The sequence below is a fragment of the Parasteatoda tepidariorum genome, chromosome 1, assembly GCF_043381705.1.
Source record: "Parasteatoda tepidariorum isolate YZ-2023 chromosome 1, CAS_Ptep_4.0, whole genome shotgun sequence".
Classification (NCBI taxonomy): Eukaryota; Metazoa; Arthropoda; class Arachnida; order Araneae; family Theridiidae; genus Parasteatoda; species Parasteatoda tepidariorum.
In genome coordinates this window covers 67,884,823-67,909,808 of record NC_092204.1, presented here as the reverse complement: position 1 = coordinate 67,909,808, position 24,986 = coordinate 67,884,823, and the positions used below count along the sequence as shown (strand labels likewise).

General features: G+C 28.1%; 1 protein-coding gene across 1 annotated transcript in view; it reads right to left on the bottom strand.

Moving 5' to 3' along the window:
* Nucleotides 1–24,986, bottom strand: part of LOC107450078 (cardioacceleratory peptide receptor-like) — an 88,941-nt gene that overhangs the window by 11,450 nt on the left and 52,505 nt on the right. The window contains exons 2-6 of the mRNA XM_071181697.1: nt 17,453–17,588; nt 11,023–11,126; nt 8,690–8,783; nt 7,396–7,695; nt 1,730–1,858 (exon numbers count right to left, since the gene is read on the bottom strand). Of these exons, the coding sequence (XP_071037798.1) occupies nt 1,730–1,858; nt 7,396–7,695; nt 8,690–8,783; nt 11,023–11,126; nt 17,453–17,588 (763 nt within the window). The remainder of the gene's footprint in view (nt 1–1,729; nt 1,859–7,395; nt 7,696–8,689; nt 8,784–11,022; nt 11,127–17,452; nt 17,589–24,986) is intronic.

The window sequence follows — 24,986 nt, the reverse complement described above, 5'->3', positions numbered from 1 at the left end:
TTATATATAGGGATTTATTATTATTGTTAGTTATTAGCAATTTATTGATTGAAAATCAAGGTAGAAAAATGGTTTGCGTCCATTATAGTTTATTCTGATGAAGTACAAATTGCAGAATTTAAAATGTTTCAGATTCGAATGAAAGCGTAAATGTAAAAATATCACGAATGCTACAAGAAATTATTACATTTTTGCGAGGTCCCGCAGTGGACTGATCGTTAAGACACGGTTCCCAGCAGATCACCGAAGTCAAGCATCACTGGCTGCGGTCAGTGTGCGGGTGGGTGACCACTTGGATCAGTCTGCGTAGGGATCGAGGGTGTGCGGTATTGGTCCTCGTTAAACTGTGCTACCGTAAAGTGCTCGACTTCGCGCGCAGGTCGTCGGGCTACCGAAGCGGGGGTGCCATCCCCTCCGCAGAGGATCAAAATTGTGATGGCATGTCTTCGGATCATCCTCCGGGGTGTTTCCCAGACCGTCGCCAATAGCCCATTGTACAGCTCTAGTGCGACGTAAATTAATAACAACAATAACAACAACTACATTTTTGCGAGTAGTATTTGTTTACCCAAACATATAAAAACAAAATTTATGATTGTTAATGTTAGAAAAAAAAACATAAAATTTGAAAATTGTAATCCCAATTTTCAAATATTATGTTTTTTTTACAAGAGCCATACGAGAACCTTTTTTCCATAAAAATTCCTCCTCAATCCATGCTCCCGCAACAGTATTCCCACTGTCTTCTTCACTGTAATCTTATCTATTCTTGTCTGCGCGTGGACAGCTGCTTTTTTTTAGTGTGTCTTTACTTTGTAATCCTGTCAGGGATAACGGATTTTCAAAAAGCAAAAAATATGCAAAAAATATCCTCAAAAGCAAAAAATATGCAATCCAATCTTCATATTTGTGAAAAATGGACATAAATTGTTCTTCCCATTGATCTTCAATTATTAAGTGATTTAAAGAAAATATGTATAACAATATAGTATAAATCCAAATGCTTCAACATATATTTTTGGTTTTATCCGATAAAAAGGTATAATTTCAGATTTAATATTTGATTTTACTTTATAATTTAAATTTTATAACTATAGTTTATAATAAGAGTTCAACTTACTGAAAGAATTACTATAATATGACGCTGTAATTTTACACTAATTTTAATGACAAATTACGTTACCTACCTTAGTAACAAATTGGAATATGATGGTGTGGAAATTTAGTGGAATGTAATGTTTCATTATCTTTATTGAAGATTATTTACTTTGCATTATCTCATTTTATATAATCTTACTTGAACCAATATTCTGATCATGAAGTACAATGTTATATTGTCATTTAATTTCAGAATAAGGACTTAAATAATCTGTCCAATGTAACTTTCATACATTCCACAAATACACAAACAGATTACGTCAAGAATTTCATTATTTTCCTAGTTCAAAAGTCAAACACTGTTCAGCCAACAGCAGTACTGAGCATTTTGGAAAAGATTCTTAAAAAATTTAAAAAAATAACTTTTAACTAAAATTTTGAACAAATAATAACCAATTATTTTAAATAAATAACATAGATTCAAATTGTAATTAGAACTTATTTCACTACTCTTAATGCATTCGTTAGTCTAAATAAGTTATTTGCGAGCAATAAGTTTGCTGAGGGTAACAAGGTGTTCTTCTTAAACTTAACGCACGAACAAATAAAAGAAATTCTTAATGTATCATACCAAAAACAATAACCAAAGTCATTTTCACGGTTTTGATCTTTGCCCTGGGTATTATTCCCCTTGAGCTGGATCTTTTCCTGTCTGCTTCATTATCCGAGCTGCAAGTACTCTTACTTTTACTCACACAACCTACATAATATAGAGAAAAAAAATGTCAAGCTTGTTAACCCTTTGCTTAAGGCTGGTACAATAAGTGGACCTGAATGATTTCATCATGCTAAGCGCCATAAGCAAAAGGCTAAGACAAAAACCGAAAATCACATATTTATATTTTATATTAGAATAAATTGCACTGATATAAAAGCATCATTCCTTGAAAATATAACACAATTTATGAATCAAGTATAAGGAATTTTACATGTTACCAACAGTTTCTTAAACACTGATATTTAATAAAATACCTAAGTGTCTTATAGAACGCTGGGCATTTTCAGACAAGTTATTAATTAGGACACTAATTATGCTCTTTAGGTATTGCATTTTGTTTAATTACAGGTGCTTTTTAAGAATGATATTAAAAAAGGTCACGGTATAGCTATTAGTTGAAGACCTTGATTCCCCCGTAAATGTAAATAACATTCCGGAAAAGTAATGAAAAACTCTCCCATAAAGAAGATTTATTTTCTATATTACCAGCAGTGTATTCAATGTGAAGATTTTAAGAAATATCGTGATATTGTCTAAATGTATTCTGTTCAATAATGGTGTGCTATTTAGCCTTCTATAGAGTAACTATACAATGTGCAAAATATTGAAATGTTTCATACTTTTCCGGATATCTTTAGAAATTCTATAAGAGGTCTAGGTATACTAAGTAATACATTTTGTTGACAAAAAATACATTTTGAATACTTAATACATTTGCATTGCTTAGTATATTATTGAATAAACTTTAACGTGTAGAAACCCTTTTACAAGAGATAATACGATCCCTTTTTCCTTTTGTACTATGCAGTTAACAAGTAAATCAGCAGATTACTGGAAACGTGATATTTTTTTAATATAATACTTCTCACATTTCTCCAATGTTAGATGTTAAGTGCAAATGTTTATATTTCATTCACTGTAACAAAATTTGGTGAATAGTTGTTGCCTTTTTTGTTGTTGAGGTAAAAAAATTTTTTACAGTGCATGTAGTGGCATTTTTATTATTTTTTTCACTGCTATAACTTTGTTTATTTATGTATTCATTTTTTGTTTCCTGACAACACATATTTTCACGAGCATTAAAATCAATTAAAATCAATTTTTCACTGCTTTAACTTTATTTATTTATCTATTCACTTTTTGTTTCCTGACAACACATATTTTCGCGAGCATTAAAATCAATTGAATAGCTTCATTTCGAAAACTTTTCGGTTAAGAAACAAGCACAATTTTATTAGAATATTCGCACAAATTATTTCAAACAATTGCTATTTTGCGAATTTTGAGTATCTTTTATGCACGATATCTGCAGTTCTAGAATTCCGACTAGTTTCGACAACTTTTTTTAAAATACTAATACAAAATTTAAAAAAATAGTTTATATGTTTTATTATGTTTAAACACCTATAAGACTAGCAAAAAATTATTATTTATCAATTTATTTTTTAATACCCATTTTTAGGTAAGAATTAGGCAGTGTTTTGCATACACACTAAACACTGTATTAAAAGTCTATAGCAATAAAACTTGAATAAAAATGAAACTATACTTAGATATCGTGTTTAAGGTAGTGTAAAATGCGAAAAAAAAAACTAATTTTGAAACTAACGCATTTAAAGATTTAAAATCACTAGTCCATCCACTGATGCCACCTTGTGCAAAAACTGCTATAACTTAGTAAAGAATTAAAGTGCAAGCAAAAATAAAATATTTTTAGAACGCTACAACTACAGGGATACTAAATTTATAAGAAAACCAATTTCGAAAATTTTATCCAAATTCATGTTATTGCACTAGATACCTTAAAAAAGTGTTTAGTTTACCTCGACACAAAAACAAAATTTGTCAAATATACACCAAATTTTTTTACAGTTTATTAAGCTTCTGAAATAGTATTTTAATGTGTCTTTTAAATTCTCTTGAATGATCATATTACTAAGCAGAGTTTTGGTATTTGAAGTAAGCTTATAAGTGCTGAAAACAGCATTGTAATAAATGATAAGTTTAAATTGAATGAGTACATACTGCGTGCCTTTTATCAATGTTTGAAAAATATTATAGAAAGGTAAATTCTACTGTAAATAGTTCTTCGTAATATATTTGTTATTTTACAGTAGCAACATGTAAAATAAATTTAAAAAACTTCGCTATCATCGCTGCACTTAAGAGAATGATCACAGTAAAAGTTCAATGTTTGTTATGCAAGTGAATATATATATATTATAATAAAATATGTTTGCATCAGTTCACGAAAATATTTGAAAGGGTATAAAGAGCAGGCATAAAAGTTGTTATAGTAAGTTATGTCATTTTATAGCAATTGCATATAAGCAGAAGGAATAAACAGAAAAGAGCACAATTTTAGAGGCTGTGTTTTATAGTATGAAGACAATAACATATTATGTTAAATAGTGGCTAAAACTATGCAAAGAATATTTTACTATCCCAACTTATACCTATTAAAATATCAGATTATTATGAAAAAAAATACAGTTCATTTTAATCATTGCTTTTAATTCGTTTAATTATGTTCAAATAAAACAATTTTCATAAATAATCTCTTTTACAATTTTGAAAATTTCAAATATTTCTCGTTTAAATAGGTAGTCATGCGAAATTAGCAAGACTAGAGTTCGCCCCTTTTGTGATAAGAATAGCGTCTGCATTTTGTTGAAAGCAATCATAAAAATTCCTGATGTTTATATTTACATGCAAATTTGCTGGAGATAAATATTAATGGCTTGAATCTCCCCATTCTTTACTTTAAATTGCTCAATAATAAGGCAATAAAGTCTTCAAATTCATAACAAGTGAATCTAATAAAAGAGAAAAATCAATGGCTTCGCTTTCAAATATGTATTTTAAACATGTAATTATAAGTTTTCGATTCTTTCGATATAAATTTATTGTTGCCTCGGGAATGATGAACACACGAAATTAAATTTATTTATTCAACTATTGAGAACTAGTTTGAGAATTAATAATATAATTAAGAGTTTCGTTTCGCGTTTTTAAGATATTATTTCCAAAAATTGCATACGCAAGAAAATTAGATTATTTTGATTTAAAAATCACTGGAAGCAATGAGATTTTTTTTATCAGAGAAACATAATATTAAATTGAATTTTATTAATTGAAAAAATACTAAAATGATTGCGAACTATTTTTTTTTCCTTTTCCAAATTGAAAAGTTATGCAATAATATGGAATACAATACAGTAATGAAAGAGGAACTTTCAGTTTTTGATGTTTTTCTGAATATCTCAAAAAATACTTCGAATGTTATTTTGTAACTTTAAAGGTCTTTAGTTCTTTAGTCTTTAGCTTAGAGATTTCTCATATTTAGCTGTAAGGTTCTAAGCTTTCAAAGGTTTAAGAAAACGACAATAAATTACGAATTAGAAAAAGTACTTTTCAACAGCCTATGCTATAAAATCAAGCAATAAGCTTGTGACTTACATCGATTACTTTGATTTTTATCTTCAATAACTGCATTAAATTTTGTAAACTTCATTTAAATATTTACGGAGATATGAACTTTTTTATTAAAAAAAAAAACAAATTTTCTTTTCTTATGTTATATAACTTTAAAATTACTCAAATTAAATAATTTTTGGAGCAATTTAAAATTAATTACAGCTATATTATTTTGAAATTTGAAAAAAAAATTTAAAAACTACTCAAGATATAGGTATTTAAAGTAGTTCTTTCAAACTGCGCATGTGTGAAAAATAGTAATTTTTTTTTCTTAATTTTGTACTGAATAATATTGGCAACTAATGAAAAAATCTGGTTTAAATACCTTAAAAATTTAAAAAGTTCCAATTCATTTCCTAAGTAGTTTTTGTACTTTTAAAAGAAATCTTAAAATGATAAGGGGATTGGGAATTTATTTATAGACTATCTCCACCTATATCATCAATCAACAATCTATCGAAAGGTACCTCAAGATAGAATCGAGTTAACATGTCTTATATACTAGTGATTTGGTATTTAATATTTGTTGTGGTAGTTACGACACAGGGGCTTTCTACAATAAAATTTTTTTTGCTATCCAGTTATTATAAGATAATGTAACTTTAAACTCTTTCCATTAGTTGTCAAATGAGATTCACAACAAATTTACGATTCATACAAATTAATTATTTATGTCCATGCAAAATCGCATGAACTAAACATCTCCAAAGTTACAGAATTATTTTATCATTTCAGTATTTGTTGAGAAATTTAAAAAAGAAGTATCGAAACCTGAAAGTGCATATTGTAGGATAATGTATATGCTATGAACTTAAAAACAAAAATTATTGCAGTTAATACGTGAAATGATTGCTGCACTACAACGACCGACATTTTGCAGGAATACATGTTCTTTAATAAAGAAAAATAATAGCAATAGTATTTCGCAGTATTTTTTTATTATGATATACAGTTAAAACATTAAAAAAAATATTATTATTTCAAAACTTCTAGAGATTATTTTGCATTATGCATTATTGGTGCCAAAATTCAGCATTCCAAACATTGTATCATGTATACGATATTTCCATTAATTTATTTAAGTTCACTTTTGCAAATTTAGCTTTTAAATAAAGAAAATTAAAATTAATTACAAGAGCACAGTTAGATAAGTATAATTAAGCACATATTTTATTGATAGCTATGAGGGAAGTTGATACTTTTTATAAAATCTAAAGCTTTTATCGAGTAACCAGCATTTTTTAAGCATATATAAATTGCAGAATAAGTGTATATTGAACACACTAACACGCAGAGTCCCGCCAAAGTAAGAAAATCGATCAAATAGTAGTTCTAAGTAATTTTAATCTGTAATCTACATTCTAAAAGTTGTAATGGTTTTTTTACAAACAATATTCATTCATTTTTTTATTCCCTTACAAATACTTAAGTTGTTTTTAGATTTATTTGAGGTTATTTCACTGTGTCAAGGTTGATTTGAGGTGTATTTGAAGTTGAATTCAAAACGAAACTACTCAAAAGATCAACCTGACAAGATGCTTAATCAAGGTGCATATTTTAATAACACCTTACAATTATTCACATTTGAGGTTGATTGAAATCTACTTCAGAGCAACCAGCTTAGAGAAGTTGTTTTAGAGGTACGTGTTATTTTATCTATCCTCCAAGCAAATTATATCTGAGGTGCGAATAATTTTACCCGATTTTCAACTAAAAGTATTGCTGATTTATTTATGAGGTTGGTTTTGTGAGATGAAAATAAGGCTTAAATTGAGATTCATAAATGAAGTTATTTTTGGTACGAAACATAACCTCATTTTCTACTTCAAGTGTATTTTTTTACGTCCATAAAACTTTAAACAACCACCATTACACGTTATTTCCTTTCCTGTAAGGGTTTCTAATAGCAATACTGCTACCCTGCAGCTGCTCTTCATTTGATACAATTAGTTTTTTAATTATACCATTGTAAATTAAGCTAATACCTAAACAAAAGAAAGTTAATTCCATCAGTAGAAAGGGATATTCAATGTCATACGTACTTTTCTTGCTATCAGCTACAATGGATGAAGATTTTGACAGCTTAGGATAACTCATCAATCTACTTTTTGTCCAAATGGTGTGTACAATGACAGTATAACACGCAGCTATTATCAGTGCTGGTATAAAAAAGAGACTGATAGCTACAAGACTGATGTATAATTGCCATTGCCATTGCTGGAGATCTATCCAGCATTGTGGCATGCCTTTCACTTCTTCTTTGGAGCTCAGGAAAATAGATGGGATGGAGAAGATGGCTGATAGACCCCACGCCGAAGCAACTAATAATCTTGCTTTCCTCCCTAAAGGCAAACAGAAAAAATACAAAACTAGAAATATCAAGATCACAAAACAAAAGTATGCGGGAATTTTTTATAGCCCTCTATGTTACACGTAAATAAAATTGGCCGTAAGTTGCCAGAGGTTTCTTTTTTCTATCTGACAACTTAAGGCTATTATTTGGGCAATGTGAGAATGCAAAGTGTGTCAGAAATGCGTTATTTATTCTTTAATATTTTTCAATTACAGTGTTTTTAATTCTTCAGATTTGTGTAAAATCAAATGTATTTTTTAATCTACATTTTCATGTTATTCATTCACTGATCATCAACATTTTTAATGACCAGTGAAAACCTCATAGTTTTAAGCAAATAAAATATTGCGTCACTGTATCACCAAACGTATCACCACCTGTATCTGTCATGCGTTAGGATCTTTATTTCATGCAATGGACGTTATTTCATATAAATTGCCATGTACATGATGTGTAACGGCCTTATTTAATGGCTATAATATCTAATGATATTACCCAGTATATAAGACAATAATAAGATAGTTGTCTTGTGATATTAAACACAAACATCGCTGTTTCTAACCAAAGGCATTCTCCAATACTGATGGTTTATATTGTGGCAAGACGTATTTTCAAGTGGATAATGCGTCCTGCCATACTACATGTATTTTTAAAATATGATGCTTGCGTTTTAGGAAACATAATAGAAATTTCATTTTGTTGCTCGTAATTCCAATATATGCATTTCTCTGATAAAATTGTAAGAACTTCCCGTCATCTAAATTCATATGAAACAGTCTCGGAGTATTACTAAAGCTAAGAATTTGCTGTTTTATATGCCCATGTACATTGACATCTCGTAGAATGTCATACATGTACATTGACATCCCAAGAATTATCAAAGTTGCATTACAAGAAAAATGTGACCAAACGGTATTGAGCGATACTAAAGTGATTGGCCAATTAGTGTATAATATCAATGCATCTATTTATGACATACTTACAGCTGTTTGAGAAGTTCATTGGATGAGCAATGGCATCGTAACGATCTACACTTAGAGCTACCAGGACATAAGTCGACGAGTACGTTACAAAAGCCTAAAAATATTAAAATTTATTTCAGCCTTAAATGTTTTCAACTTAAATTAAAGGTATAAATTAAAGATATAAATTAAAGGTATAAATTAAAGATATAAATTAAAGGTATAAAGGGAAAGAAAAAGTGTTTTTATACTATATAACACACGAATCAAAAATAATTTTTATTTTCTAAAGGTGAGACTCTTGATTTTTCTTTTATCAACAAATTTATTTTGATTTACATGCGATAAAACCATTTGACCATTTGGTAATACAGTGCATAAGGCACATTTCTAAACTTCCTGCAGCCGGCAACTGCATCAAAATAATCCACTTAATGGGTCCCTTCATACCTACATCACGATCCATTTATTAAGCATCTACATAACAGCATCTTAAAAATCCATGTTTAGTGTTTCATCATTATGATTGAAAACAAATCTTTTAGTTGACTTTCAAATCGTAAATAAGAACGATAGATAATACTTATGCTTTTGTATAGTAACGTAACGTCAAACATAACGCTAGAAAATGCTAGTTCAGTAAAAATGCTGATTCTACAATTTTGTTTCACATAATTTTAAATTTCAAATGATGTATGTAAAAAACTACACATCAGTACTAAACTTTGAATATAATAAATCCTGAAATTGCGAATTTTGAATTGATTTAAATTAAATTAACTTAATTTTATTATGATAAAATAAATTAGTTGGTTTATATTTTAAAATATAAATTAGAATTAAATAATCGATAAAAAATTTTTGATATAATTAAACTATTTAAATCGAACATGAGAGAAATTTCTATATAAAAATGAATAACAGTAATTAAAATATGGATTTGTATTCTAAATAATATTTTATTTATTAATATATATATATATATATATATATATAAATATTGTTAGNTTATATATATATATATATATATATATATATATATATAAACAAGAAAACACAATGAAAGTTAAGAAAAACAATAAGTTTCATTTATTGCGCTTAAGCTGCTAGTAAACAGAACTCATTAGATAAGTTCAAAATGAAGAATAAAACAAAGAAAAATAAAAGACATATGGAAAAAAAAGGGGGGGAAATAAGTAAAAACAAACAAACAACAGTTTAAAAAGAAAAAGAAAAAAAAGGATGACATTTTATTTAAAAAACCGGAAAAAAAACGGAAAAAGAAAGATATAATCTTTTCTTCAGCCCACACGATTATATCCGCAAAACAGAGTGCTTTCTGATATTGTATCAATAAAGCCAAAGCAAAATATATTAATACAATAGTGTGAGGAGCACTCAAAAATGTTTTTATATAAACATAACAACAAATAAAATAGATCACAAAAAGTAAAAATAACATGTAAGAGCAGAAAATAAAATAAAAGAAAAAGAAAAAACATTAAAAAGGGACTATAAAGCGAGTAGCAAAATCAGATCAACTTACATGGACAGAAAAGTTTTCAAGAATGATTTAAAAATGTTTTCGCAGAAAGATTGCCAGATTACAAAATATGGAAACAAATGATGAAAACAAAAGCGCAAATTGAGTGCAACATGAGGGTTTTAAAGTGTCGTTCTTACTGTACTGCTGAAGTGATTTATGATTTGTGATTCTGCGAAAACATTTTTAAATCATTTTTGAAAAATTTTCTGTCCATGTAAGTTGATCTGATTTTGCTACTCGCTTTATAGCCCCTTTTTAATGTTTTCTCTTTTTCTTTTATTTTATTTTCTGTTTTTGCATGTTATTTTTACTTATTTTTACTTTTTGTGATCTATTTTATTTGTTGTTATTTTAATATAAAAAAATTTTTTGAGTGCTCATCACACTATTGTATTAATATATTTTGCTTTGGCTTCATTGATACAATATCAGAAATCACTCTGTTTTGCGGATATAATCGTGTGAGCTGAAGAAAAGATTATATCTTTCCTTTTCCGGTTTCTTAAATAAAATTTCATCCTTTCTTTTTTTCTTTTTCCTTTTAAACTGATGTTTGTTATTTTTTTACTTATTTTTCCCCCTTTTTTTCATATGTCTTTTATTTTCTTTGTTTTATTCTTCATTTTGAACTTTTATATATATATATATATATACCCTTTTTTACAATTAAATATAATGAAAATAATTTTTAAAAGAAATATATTTAAAAAGAAAACAAATAATTGCTTTTTTTCTTCTTAGAATCTGTCATAGAATATTGAACATGAAGAACATTTCTCTCGTAAAATAAAATAAAAAGTTTACAAACCTGTAAATATTTAATGACTTTGCACGCAACATTATTAGCATAAAACGCTACAGTTGTCCTCCAAATAATATCTGTCAAAACGTTAATGACACCAACTGTTAAATCTGTAAAGTAAATAAAAATCAGTGGACTTTAAATTTTTCTTATCAAATATAAATATATTTTTTTAAATACAGAACTAACCATTTAAAGCTGTTAACTAAGATGATTTCATCAGATTACTTTTTACGGGTTGATTAATTTTGCTTGTTTTAAACAATTCATAGAATACAAGAATTTTCAGTAGATTTAAAATATCAAATATGCTAGCTTTTTAAATTAGATTAGATCAAGTCAGAAAAGAAAACTATTGATAATGTAGTTTTTTATCTTACGTTGGCTTTTGTATTGTACCATATTAGATACTTATTTAAAATAATTTGAGAGAAAGTTCTTCTCTAACCTAAATTTTTCATTCTGTTCTTCAGAAGAATTCCTTATTTGAGAATTAGGTCATTGCAAAGTTAAAAATATTTTTCTTAGATTTCATCGTATTCAAAATTTAAATTCCATCTGATATATAAAAAAAAAATATGAATATATGATATTGCTAAAATATATCTTGATAAACTTCACAGAATACTCAACATTTGCATGGGAAATGTAAATTATGGTTGCATTGAAAAAAATAAAAATCTGTCTTTAAAATGAGTACCGCAGTGGACTGATCCAGCATCACTGGCTTCTGTCAGTAAGCGGGTGGGTGACCACTTTGATCAGCCCTCGTTATATTGATTTACCGTATATTGCTTGACTTTGTGAGCAGGTCGTCAGGCTGCCAAAGAGAAGGATTATTGATCCGCTGCAGAGGATCAAAATTGTGATGGCATGCAGTCGGTTCATCCTCAGAGATGTTTTCCAGAGCCTCTCTGATAGTCCACGAGAGCCGGAGTGGCTCAGAGGATAGAGCTTTCACTTTCCCATGGGGTGAACCGGGTTCGAATCCCAGCGATGGCTGGTTAATATGAATTCCACACCCAGCTCGCGCCGACCACAGCTCTGACATAAAATATCCTCAGTGGTTGACGAATCATGATTTAGAGTCCCCTTGCTGTTAGGCTAACCACGGGAAGTTCGCGTGGTCTTTCTGGCCATGTAACTCAAATGTGGGTGAGTTCCCTCAAAAAGTCCTCCACGAAGGCAAATTTCTTCCAAAACTTGATCCAGGGGTTCCCTTGTCTTCTGGATTGGGTTAAAAATTACAACGCTACGGAGTTGAACATTTGTAGTTGTATACCCAAATTTGGGTCGGCTGTTCAATGGCGGTCATAAAATAAAAATTATAAAAAGATAGTCCATTGAGCAACTCTAGTGCGACTTAAATAAAGTACCTACCTACCTGTTATTGAAACGAAAAAACTATTATTTTATTCTTCTATTTTTAGTGCTAAAAATTGCTTCTTTTAATCGAATAAAGTATCATAGGAACTTGAATAACAGAAAATCATTTAATTCCAAATAAGCAAAAATGCATCAAATGAATTTTCACTAATTTTTATTTAAAGCTTTGACATTATTCAACGAAAATTTTAGAGAAAAAGTATTAGTTGTAGCCTTTTATAAGTGAAAATAAGCGAAATTCCATTTTTAGTATTTTTTAGAATGAATACACTTCATTGCTTTATGAGTTATTCTTTTTTTCATTACACATCCTTTTTTTACTTCTATTATTTTTCATTGAACTTATATTTATTTTCAGCCTAATACATTTCAATCAATATTCAATTTACTTCATTTTAATTACTTTCCTTAATTTACTCGGTTTTTACATTTAAATTGTTTTTCATTAATAAATTTTAAAAATGGAAAATTCATCACTGATAAATTAGTTGCACTCAATTGAAACATTTTCTAATCATGGTGAACAAATGAGAGAAATAATTTTACAGATAAAAGAACATTGTTAACGTTCGTAATTAAAAAGGAGTAAAATGTACTCATTTTTATAAAGTAGAATAAAAATGAGTTAATTCTTAATGCAAAATGTCTTTTTTTTTTAATTTTCCGTTTAATATTAAATTCATCATCCTTTCCGGGATAATAATCAAATAATCATTTCAAAAATAACAAAAAATTCGAAAGATAAATTACAGAATTAATCCCTAGCTTTCAGAAAGCTTAAAACAGCTTATTTAATAGGATACATTTTCTGTACAAAAATATCACGAGGGAATATGTAGAAATAAAATTAAAAATTTAATAACTCAAAAATATAAATTAACTGGTTTTTATCTTTATAATAAATACTTGTGCCGTCATTTGTCAAAGTACAACTAATACTAAGGGATTACAAGAAAAAAATATACTTTAATTCCGAACGAAATATTTTGCTTAATCGTAGAAATGGTTTTGCTAATCCTGAAATAATATGCTTTTTTAATAAGATAAGAGCTCGCAATTTTGACGGATAATAACGAAATTAAATATGTTCATAAATTCGCAATTTTAATTAATAGTTTATCTTAATCATTTAAATAAATTGTCGGATTAATTCATTATATATCTATACATTTTATGACAAACAAGGAATACACATCTTATGTCACCCTGTACTTATTTCTGATATCAGTCCCGTTTATTGCCCACTACATTTTTACTAAACGTGTAAATTAGGGAAAATTTGCTCATACGTGTAAATTGAGATGAAATAAATTATATAAGCGTGACATGTTTATGAAACTTAAATTTTAAAAAAAACTTTTTATTTTGTACTAAGAAATGCTTACAAATTGGGATATATACATCAAAATTAGGCGGAAAAAAGCACATTAAAAAGTATGGAAATCCAATGAACTAATTTATGAAGTCCACTGCTAATGCTAACTAGCAAAAGACATTCATTGCATTTTACCGTTCGTTGCTAATTCTAAGAGACGATTTGTGATTCAAAGAACTGGCATAAATATTTTTTTAAAGATATAGTAATAAAATTAAATATAATTTTTCAAAATATTTGTATTTGCTTTTATGACTAAAAAATTGTATAATAAGTTCCTTTTGTATAAAAATTTATATCATATGTAGTAATGTCCATAAAATTACAAGTTATCTACACATTTTAAAATTTAAGGAACATGTATTTAAGAATATATATTTAAGATAATAATGCATATAATTGTTTGTGTTTTTATTATTAATAAAATTATGAATGATGGATCTGTACAAACGATGCCATGACTGACTTAAGTGACTATGCAGATATTTCCAAATTACTTGAATAAATTTCGTGTTACTTTCAATTTTAATTGTATTGATTTTAAATCAGAAATATTTTATCAGATTTACTCTGCTCTCTAAAATATTTAAAAATAAGTTTTTAAATTTATGCATTTTTCTTGTCTTTCGCAAGGAAACATGAACTACTGTAGCAATATTCTGATCAAAAATCAAATCCGATACTTTAATGCAAGGTTTAGAATGGAGCGATGAAGAAAATGAGTATTTGAAAATAACTTCGAACAAACTTTGAATCATTTCCACAACTAAAATAACTTAAAAAGCATAAGAAAGAAAAATGTAAAAGCTTTACTTAAATGAAAACTTTCTTTAAGCTCAATTCTTTTTTAAGACCTTTCAAAAACTGCCTCAGATTAAAGAAAATACACACTTATTTCTGTTTCTGTTCAGTACAAAGCACGCGTTCTCTACTGGGAGTCTGCTGTATTTTAAATCATATTTTTCAAGTCTTATCGAACGGGAGAAATAACTTGAGATTTCAATTCAAATGAATTGAAATATATATTTATGTTTCAATTCATACTTAATATTATTTATAAAATACTATTACTCCCAAAAATATTGAAATAGCAATATTTTAAAAAGAGATTTTAAACTATAAATCAAAAAAAAACAATAAAGTTAATGGTTAAGGCAAAATAAATAAATGAATTTCGTTCTTAAAAACATTTTAGTACAGATAATCAGAAAAAATCTAATTGATTTTGCTTTAATGATTGGATTTTCAAGAACAACGATGGAATTTAAAGGTTTAGATAAGCGAACTCATCAATATTCTTGCAAATTAGTTCAATTTGCGATAACTTTGCAAACTCAGATATTAAATCTATGTGGGATCCATATATCTTTCCCCACATTATATTGTAAGAGGAATTTAACAACCTTGCATCTTTTTTTTCACAAACGTTTTGTTTTTCCATAACTTGAAGTGCTTTATAACACACTTAAGATTCTAATTAAGTGATCTCATACGTTTTCTGCTACTAGTTATTTTTTAATAACCAGAAGTGTTACAGCACATACTTAAAAACGTTGCTTTATTGTGTAAAAAAATGCACCATAGAATAAAAAATACACCACAGTAAAAAAATACACAATTCATAAACTTCTGACAGGAGTGAAAAATGCGCCTGAATTTGAAAATGAGGTCCTATTTTGCACCAAAGATAACTTCATCATTATACCTATAAAATTGTTTATTTACAGCTTTCGATTGTAAAAAAATGGAAATGGAATGATATTTATAAACGTCTGACAGGTGTAAAAAATACACCTGAGATTGAAAATTAGGTCATATTTTGCAACAAAAATAACATCATCAGTATACCTCAATTTCAACTTCATTTGTACCTCATATATACCTTAAAATCACCTTATTCTTTTGTAAGGATGTTAAAACTATATTATTTTAATGGGAGTACTTCTTTTCCACTTATATTTATCTGAATAAATTAATTAACACTAATAATGAAAAGTATACATTGGAACCGTGGTGGCTCAGGGAATAGAGCGCTCGCATTCTCATAGGGTGAACTGGGCCAGAATCCCAGCGATGGCTGGTTGATACGAATTCCGAACACGACTCGCACCTACCACAGCGCTGACGTAAAATATCCTCAGTGGAAGACGAAACATGGGTTAGAGTTCCCTTACCGTCAGGCTAACCGTGGGAGGTTCTCGTGGTTTTTCTGTCCATGTTACGCAAATGTGGGTTAGTTCCACCAAAAAGTCCGCCAAGAAGAAAATGAGCTATAATGTAAAAGCAATTAAAATTTCAGTTTCTTTGAAGCTGTTTTTCAATTTTTCAGCGCTTTTATTTTTTATATAAATTGCAGAAATTGAATTATTATAATTTTCAGAAATTGATCGATTTCTATAACCTTTAGGGTGAAATTAGGATATTTTACTACCGCCCAGTGGCTAGTTGCAGCATTTTTAACTTTGACAGCTTCTTTTTTAAAAAAAATATGGCCACTTTTCAAAAATAAAACAAATTTAAGTGATTAAATAATGTACGACGTTAATTATGCAATGCTTTTTTTGTCTTGAAACATTTCTCAAAAGATTTAGATTTCCTTTAAGTTGTTTGGTTCTAAAGGGCTGTTAAGGAATAAACCATAAACAACATTTTAAAGTTCATTTCAAAAATACGAAGAAAATTTTTAAAAAATGTGGGTGAGAAATTTTTTTTTTATTATATTATAAAATAATCTTAAGAGTCCCATATTTATTTCATTTTATTTTATAATTTTTGAACAGCTGCCCCAATTTTGGATTTACTACTACCAACATCCAATTTGGAATAACGACTACCAACCCAATGCCGACGGCAATCGTTTGTTTGCCCAATAAAATTACCAAAGATTTTCATGGCATAATTAATAATGCTATGACACTTAAGCATAGAATATTTTCAACTTAAAAATTCTTAATTTAAATTTTTAATCCATATTTTAATTTAAGCATAGAATATGTAAGAATTTATTGAAATCTGTGATGCAATATCCAACTCAATTTTGTATTGAACAATTTTAAAAATTTTGTGAAAAAAGATTTTTTTTCAACTTAACACCCAATCTAGCTTATATAGTTTAAGTAGCGTATTAAGGCTCCAAACACCTGAAAATCTCTGTAAATTGTATTAAATAATTTTATAATGTATTCTTTCTATATATTTCTGCTCTATTAAGCCTAATTCGAATTCGTCTTAATATTCTCTCTGTGCGATGCTTAAGCTTGATAAACAAAGTAACTTTATTTTGCGAATTAGAGTATGTATTCAAGTTAAATTATTGATTATTTCTTTATACTGTCTCATAAAAATAACTTAACTGATTCGTGTGTGTATCATCAAACTGTAATTACAAATTTTTGCATAACAGAATAACAAACATAGAGGCGACTACTTCAGTCTGAGTAGTGTAAAAGAATATTTTAATTGTTTCACTGCGCCAGGAACTATCCTTGATGTTTGATGTAGTAGACTTTCGTGTTAAGAAGTTGCTACCATTTTCGCTTTTCAGGTATACTGAATGTTTTTTACAGTGAACATAGAATGGTACTGTGACAAAAATTATTGTAATTTTTAGACTTATGTTACCCATGAGTTTAACTCAAAATATCATTAAGTATTTAAAAATGGTAGTTTGCTTACCTGCAATAGCCAAATGCATAATAAAAAAGTTCATTCTTGATTTCCTGTTCTTTGACAATGACAATGCTATTAACACCGCGCTATTTCCAGCAACAATCATGATGAATAGAACCCACAGAAATGTCAGTTGCTCTGTCTGAAAAGAAAAAAAAGAGTTAATTAAATTATGCTTTTATTTTTTATCAAACAATTGGACGTTTAATGAAAATAAAGGAATTCTTAGGCTGTGAAATGGTTTAAAAAACATAAATTAATAGTGTTGTGCAATATATACATATTCCTTTTTTTCAAGTTTACCTGATAACATGTAAAGAAGTGAAGTGGTTGGTAGGAAGTAGTTAAAGCAATTTTTAAAGTATCCTGTAAAAAAAGTGGTATAATATTTTTTTTAAAAATAATATTGACCAACCCAAAAAATTGCGTAAAGGAGCACCTATTTCAAGTTAACACCAAATCGAGTGTTCATTCATAATTTGTTGGAATTTCGTGTATTATATCGTACTGTAAGTATAAAGTTTATCAAAACTGAGTAACAAACATTATGGCGGTTACTTTACTCCAAGTATGGAACCTTCTAGCTGTTTTAATGCACATTTTCTATCTACCACTGAGGTAGATAGGAAAAGCTTACACAAAGCTCACGCGCATTCACACCAGACGTAAATTATTTTTGCTTCCGATATCCCTAATGTTGGCACACTTTGGGTATCGTCAGTTGATTGTTGACGAGTTGGATTAAGTTTGTTATCGTCCTCCAAGCAGTATACATCTACATAATAAAAATTCGGCATTTAATACGTACTAATGATTTCAGTTGCATAATAAGGTTATTTATAGATCAATTTTTAAATCTCTTTAAAGTATAATTTTATATAGTATAATTTTTTGAACGTTAATTTTAAAATTCAAATCCGCTTTTGTTCTTCCAATCCTAATAGGAATTCGCCTTAAATTTTCGCGGAGCAGAGTAAATATTTGATTTACAAGCTAATTTTATTTTCAAATCTAGTGTAGCCATGCATCGTGAATAAGTGATTCTTGCCTGTTATTGTATTGTAAAAATATCTTTGCTGACTCTTACGTGTACCTTAGTCTAAAGTAATTATAAATTCCAATGCTACTGAATACTAAAAAATGATGTCAGCTACTTTACACCAAGAAGAGTTATGAAACATTCTCAGTGTTAAAACTACACTAGGAGCTATAAATTGGTTCTTGGTGTAGTGAAGTGCTGTTAATCTACGCCACTTTCATGTAAAATAGTTGCAACCATGTTTTTGGAAATTTACAATACCATACAAAAAAAAGTTTGCACCGTAGAAATAAAATGGGAGAGATAAGGTTTTAAATAATTGCAATAAAAACAATATGAAAGAACTTCAAGTGCTTATTAACAACTGTTGAAGAAACATTTTGTGTATCAAGTGGTTCTATAAAATTTAAGATGCAGAAATCCTTAGAAAAGCGAAACAAAATGGATGTCAGCTGATTGTTCTGGAAATTAAAAAAACGTAAATGGAATTGTTCACGTTCTACATGAACCTGGAAAAATTTAAAGTACAACAAATTTTCGATCGGAACCCTCAGGGCAATAGAAAAAGAGGAAGACCTAAAAACTCTTGGCACCGGACGAATGTAATTGAAATGAAAATAGGAAAGGCATGGAGAGACTCAAAATATCTATCCACAAATAGGGTGATATAGAAAAGTATGATAGAAGCCTTATTCTCCAATTCCGAGTAAATCGGACGTGAAGAGGAATTTGTATATGCATGCATAAGTTTTTTAAATCGTCCATTAACTTATTAAGACAGCTATATACTTTTTTTCAAATTTACAAGGATATTTAAAAAAAAGCACAAAACACCAAAATCGTATGGAGAAAGATCAGGACTGTAAAGCGGGTGTTTGATTGTCTCTGACTATGGTGAGTAGGATTACTGCATTACGACATTTGAGATGTGGGAACATGTATTATGTTCTTAGACACTTCGCCTCCAATTTATGTCTAAATCATACAGCTTCATTAGGGTGGTTTCAAAACATGCTAAAGTATACACATTAATTGATAAAATCCTTATTCATTTATAATTATTATCTTTTTTTTTTTATCTTTTCGGAGTTAAAAACAAGAATAACAACATATCGGTCTTATTTGCACTATGAAAAATTCCGGATCAAATAATGGTGTAAAGTACCGTCTTTTAACTGTAAAATCCATTATGCCGTAAAATCCATTTTACCGCAAAATGCATTTTACCACAAATAGTTTACCGTAATGTTTATATAATTAGAATCATGCAGCAATTTCATGGTAATTATTACTCTGAAAATTATAGTATATTAGATTTTTTGTTCCGTAACATGTTCTGGTATGAAAGGATTTTACTGCAAAAATTACCAGCACTCTGATTGTCGAAACTTTTTATCGTAATTTGAATCGGATTTTCTACAGTATGGACGCAGCAATGAGCATTTTCCATACACACTTTAGAAATGCATTATTGCGTCACTTTTTCCACGTCAGACATCAAAATTTAAATATTCGAATCGACCAGTCTATTGATTCTTCAAAAACGAGAAAAATTCAAAGTGAAAATCACATTTACGTGCAAAACATCATTATTATTTTTCTACAACTCCTTGTCTTCATTCAATTAGTGTTATTTTCAGTTGTGATTCTGGATTGAAAAAATTCAATTTCGATAGCTATACAATCAGAATCGTATTATTATTTCATTACCAGAAAACTAGACTAGTGTTATATTATTTTCTATGTAAAAATTTAACTTTCGCTTAAAAAGTACAAAATCTCTATCAATAAATAATCAACATTGTTTTTATGTTTATTTTAGTTTAGTAGGTTTAGCAAGTTCTTATTTATTCATAGAGTATCAATTTGCGTTTTTGCAAATAATAAACATGAGGAAAAAATATACTTGAAAACAAAAACATAGCCAATGTTTGCAGAACTTCGTATCTAAAACATTTTATTTACACAACTGCTTTTATACAAATTCTAGGAATCTAGCGGGGCTAAATCTTTGGATGGCGTAGGAGGGTTTTCAGTCAAATGAAATTGAATTTGGGGTATGAGAGTTTAAAGTAGTATATTCTAAATATTTATATTGTAGAGTTATGTATATGGTTGCTTTACAAAAATACATATACTTATAGTTACGAACTTCTTTAACTTTTACAACTTTTAAAAGATAACATTAGTTTTCTCGTTACTTTTGCTTTATGTATTTAAGTAAAAAAGAAGGTTCAATGGAAAATTCGCGGCATGTTATATGCATAATATTTTATTTTTCTAGTTTAAATAATTATCAATATAAATTATGTGCTTATTTAAATATTGTGATATATACATTTATTGAATTACAATTCATAAATATATGAAAGCATAACGCATGTTTTTTTAACAGTTTACAACACAATTTGGTAAGGAAATTAATTGAAAATCTTTTCAGCATTTAATGAATGAATTACGTTAAATAACAATTCAAAATTAGGTCATATCTAATGAAATTAATAAACTATTCAAACTCATCGTATATATGAAACTAAAATGGGACATATACAAATAAAATGAGATTTCTGAATTTAGTAAATAATATACATTTTAAAATATCAAAGTCCATTTTACACTAATTTTAAAAAATATATATTGATTTTAGTAACGATATAGCCAGTTATTATTAGTTTTTTTAATTAACTCCTTCCAAATTAATTTGAGTTTGATCTTTTTAACCTTGGGGTGTGTTAAGTGTGTTAACCTATTTTTCTTTAAAATTAAAGATATATGTTAGGCTTTATAATATATTAAACTGCTTATAAAGTATTTGAATAGATTTGGACATTTATGATCTGTAAAAAATGTATCTTGAAACCGATGTGAGAATATGGTTAAAAAACAAAATTTATCGTAACCCTTTTCTTTCGTTTTATTATTTTTCATGTTTAAGTAAGGGAATATATAGGCCACTACCTCCTATTGTTATACAACTACACAAGTGAAAGAGGTCAAAGACCTTTTTCTTATGTGTGAAAAAACTGAAAGAAATGACTTTTACCACTAGGAGGTCAATAAAAATAAATCCTTGAATGTGTTTGTCTACTAGTTTATAATATAAGAAAAAAGTTTACCCTCAAAATACAGATTAAAAATAACAGCTTTTTAGAGCACTTAGTAAGTTTAAAAATAGTATGGTGTCATAAAGCATAGATTTAAAAAAATATTTTAAATTTAAATCAGAACTTAGAGATTTTTATCGAACTATATAAGTATTCCTGGAAGTAAGTTTTTAAGTTACTTAAGCATAATTTCAAATTACATACTTAACTATTAATAGTTATCTGTTTCCTGACTGTTTTACATTTCTCATAGCTTTTTTTACGTTTGTTACATCCTTATCTAAAAATTTAACTGAAGAAGAAAACAAAGATGGCGTGTTTAGTTTATTTATTCATTTTAATTTTTATAATTTATTTTAAGTCTTTAAAAAATCTTTTGAAAATTATTTTCATATTCATCTTACGAAAATAAATTGCTTAAAAATGCATACTTTAATATGTACATTAATTACAGAACTAATTATAGATTTTTCTTTACAATTATTTTTCTAAAAACAATCACAGAAAAATTAGGGACAGAAGTACCGGCACTCAGGTGCCAGTACGTTTTACCGTAATAGCTATTTTTAACGTGGAGTTTTACGGAAGAAAAAAAATCTGATAAGCCGTCATTTTTATAGTAATATTTACTGAATCACTATAATTCAGTAAACATTCATGTAAAAAATGCAGAGTAAAATTTTATGGAAAAAAATGGATTTTATAGTGAAAAGGCATCCTGAAAAACGGTACTATTTACAGTAATATTTCAGGACCTTTTTTGCAGTGTCAGTCATGCTGATAAATTATTTTCGTTTGAATAAATTTACTAATATGTATTTAACTGTTCAAATATATTGTAGTCCTTCACCAAATTTTAAATATTGATTTAACGAAACATAACAATTGTCAATTTAATGTTGATATAAATATGAACGGATGAAAGTTGAATGCATGTTTCATTGATCAAATATCTTTTGCTTAAGAAAAATATTTTACCGAAAATAGTATAGTATAAATTTAATGAGAAAAAATAACAATGGTTTCATTTATTGTTTTGAAAAGAATACTTTTACAAAACTTTTCAGATATTTTTAAATCCTGATTGGCATATCATAATTCCAAAAAATTCAATTTCTTGTCTACGATAAACAATGTTTAAGCCCAATGGGCGTTTCCTTTAGCCAGAGAAAGTATAAAAGAAATAGTTCTTGCTGTCATATCTGTCCAGATTATGACAAAGGATGTCATTTTCAAGCCAAAAATATTCTTTTGTTACCTTTTTCTTTCTGATTAAGTGTCATCGGCTTGGCCATAATTTAATTATTCATGGGAAACAAATAAAAGTGAATCCGTCATTTGGAATAATCTTCTTCAAAAAGTGTTTTAAGAATGTGTTATAAAGAATGAACGTCAATTCCGTTAAAACTATTTTAGAAACGGGACTCATTTATACTTTTCTTAAAGAATAAAATTACTTTTGTTCTTCAATTTTTAAAGATAAAAGAATGGTTGGGCATCTATTATTTTAAGAATAATGCATGAAAATAACATTATTTATAAGGCAAATAGTTACATAAGAATTTACATTGTGAAAAACTCAAACGAATAATAACTGGCGTTGATTAAAAATTTAATTGCATAAGGTCATTTCGATTTTCCGTTTTTTTTTTCTTTTTCTTTTCTTTCTTTTTTTTTTTTNTGATGTAGTAGTTGAGAATAAAAAGCTTTGCATTGTATATTATATCCACTTCGCATTTCCAAAAAGAAAACTGGTTTATTTTTGATTTAATGAATCAATTTTCATGTACCGAGAAAAAAAAATACGGACCACTCTGAATGATTTTGATCTAATGATCTCATCTTCACGTTCTAGATCTCAATCTTAATGGCTCTAGGGAGTGACCTTAAATAATCTAATTAATAAATGAGGACAATATTTTATGCTTCGAAATCATACAAGAAAACGCACCAGGATTTAACATTAATGCTTCGCAGATTTAACCTTAAATACACAAATGATTTCTCGCTGAGGATATTTTAAGCTGCGAGTTTAGGGCCAAAAGTGTAATTTAACTGTTTCATTCTCAGCAGATTCGTTCTTAATCAGATTCATTTCCTTCTCTCTAGTTAGTTGGTTTTTGTCCTTTTGAGCAACATCTGAAGAAAGCTTTACTTGCCGAGCACTTGGTCTACACTCGGTTGTTTTGCATTTTTGCGATCTTTGAAAATATGAGAACAGTTTAGGCAGAAGACAGGTCACAAGTTTTGCCTAAATAAAATTAATTTGCCGTTTTGCGTCTTCCGCTATTTCAAAAAAGTCTTTAAAAATCTTTGCAATACTAAAGGGAATCAGTTAAATTGTCCGTGAGAAAATTTTGGCACATAAAATGACATTTATTTAAGGTTCCCGACTAGTTTCAACATTTTTTTAAAATACCAATATAAAATTTACAAAAAACTAATTTATTTCTTTTATTATGTGTAAAAATTTATAAAATTAGAACAAAATTATTATTTTATTTTATAAATGGTTATTTTTTGGTAAAAATAAGGCATTAGTTCTATCGCCTAAAGCAAAAAAATCCTTTGAGGGCTTTATTCAGAAGGCTAACAACTATGTTTTGAACTATTATCTTCAAAGCAAGTGCATATACAACCGAGTTAAGGATCAACGTAGTTAAAAAAGTAAGTTTTTAAAAAATTTCCTCATTTGCCTTTGCGATAAAACATGCAAAGACAAATACATAAAAATGAAATTCTACTTTTTCTCTTAGTCTGTAGCTCAAAACATGTGTGCTATAACCATAAACGCTCATGAAAAATTGCAGACAATTATTTTATAAGCAAAATGAGTTATCATGTTTAAGGTAGTGTAAAATGGGGGGAAAAAATCTGATTTTGAAATAAACGCAATTGAAATCATTAGTCTATTCACTATTATCACCTAGCACAAAAACTGTTACAACTTCGTAAATAAAATTGGAGTAAAATTGGAGATATTGTTATACATTTGGACATTATATTAATGTAAAACGTAGTAAAATAAATGGACATTATTCGACACTTATAGCTAGTATGGGAACTATATCGACTCATGAAAAATTGCATAATTCATGTTTATCGATTATTTATAACTTTTTTTTGTGAAAATAGAAAAAAAGTGAACATTTTTGAATTTTTTGTGGATTGCATAAGTGTTGTCTATTATTTTCAACAAAAAAGAGAAAAATATCCCGATTTCATCTTTTTTTAATAGGTAACTTCTTGGAATAAAAAATGGCAATTTACATTTTATATCGTTTATGAAATCATAGCTCCTTGTCTTATAAGTTTAAAAAACTTTCCTTCTATGTCATTTCAAGAAAAAAAAGCACTGAACATTTTATTTTAAATAAAGAATGTTCTAGATCAATGG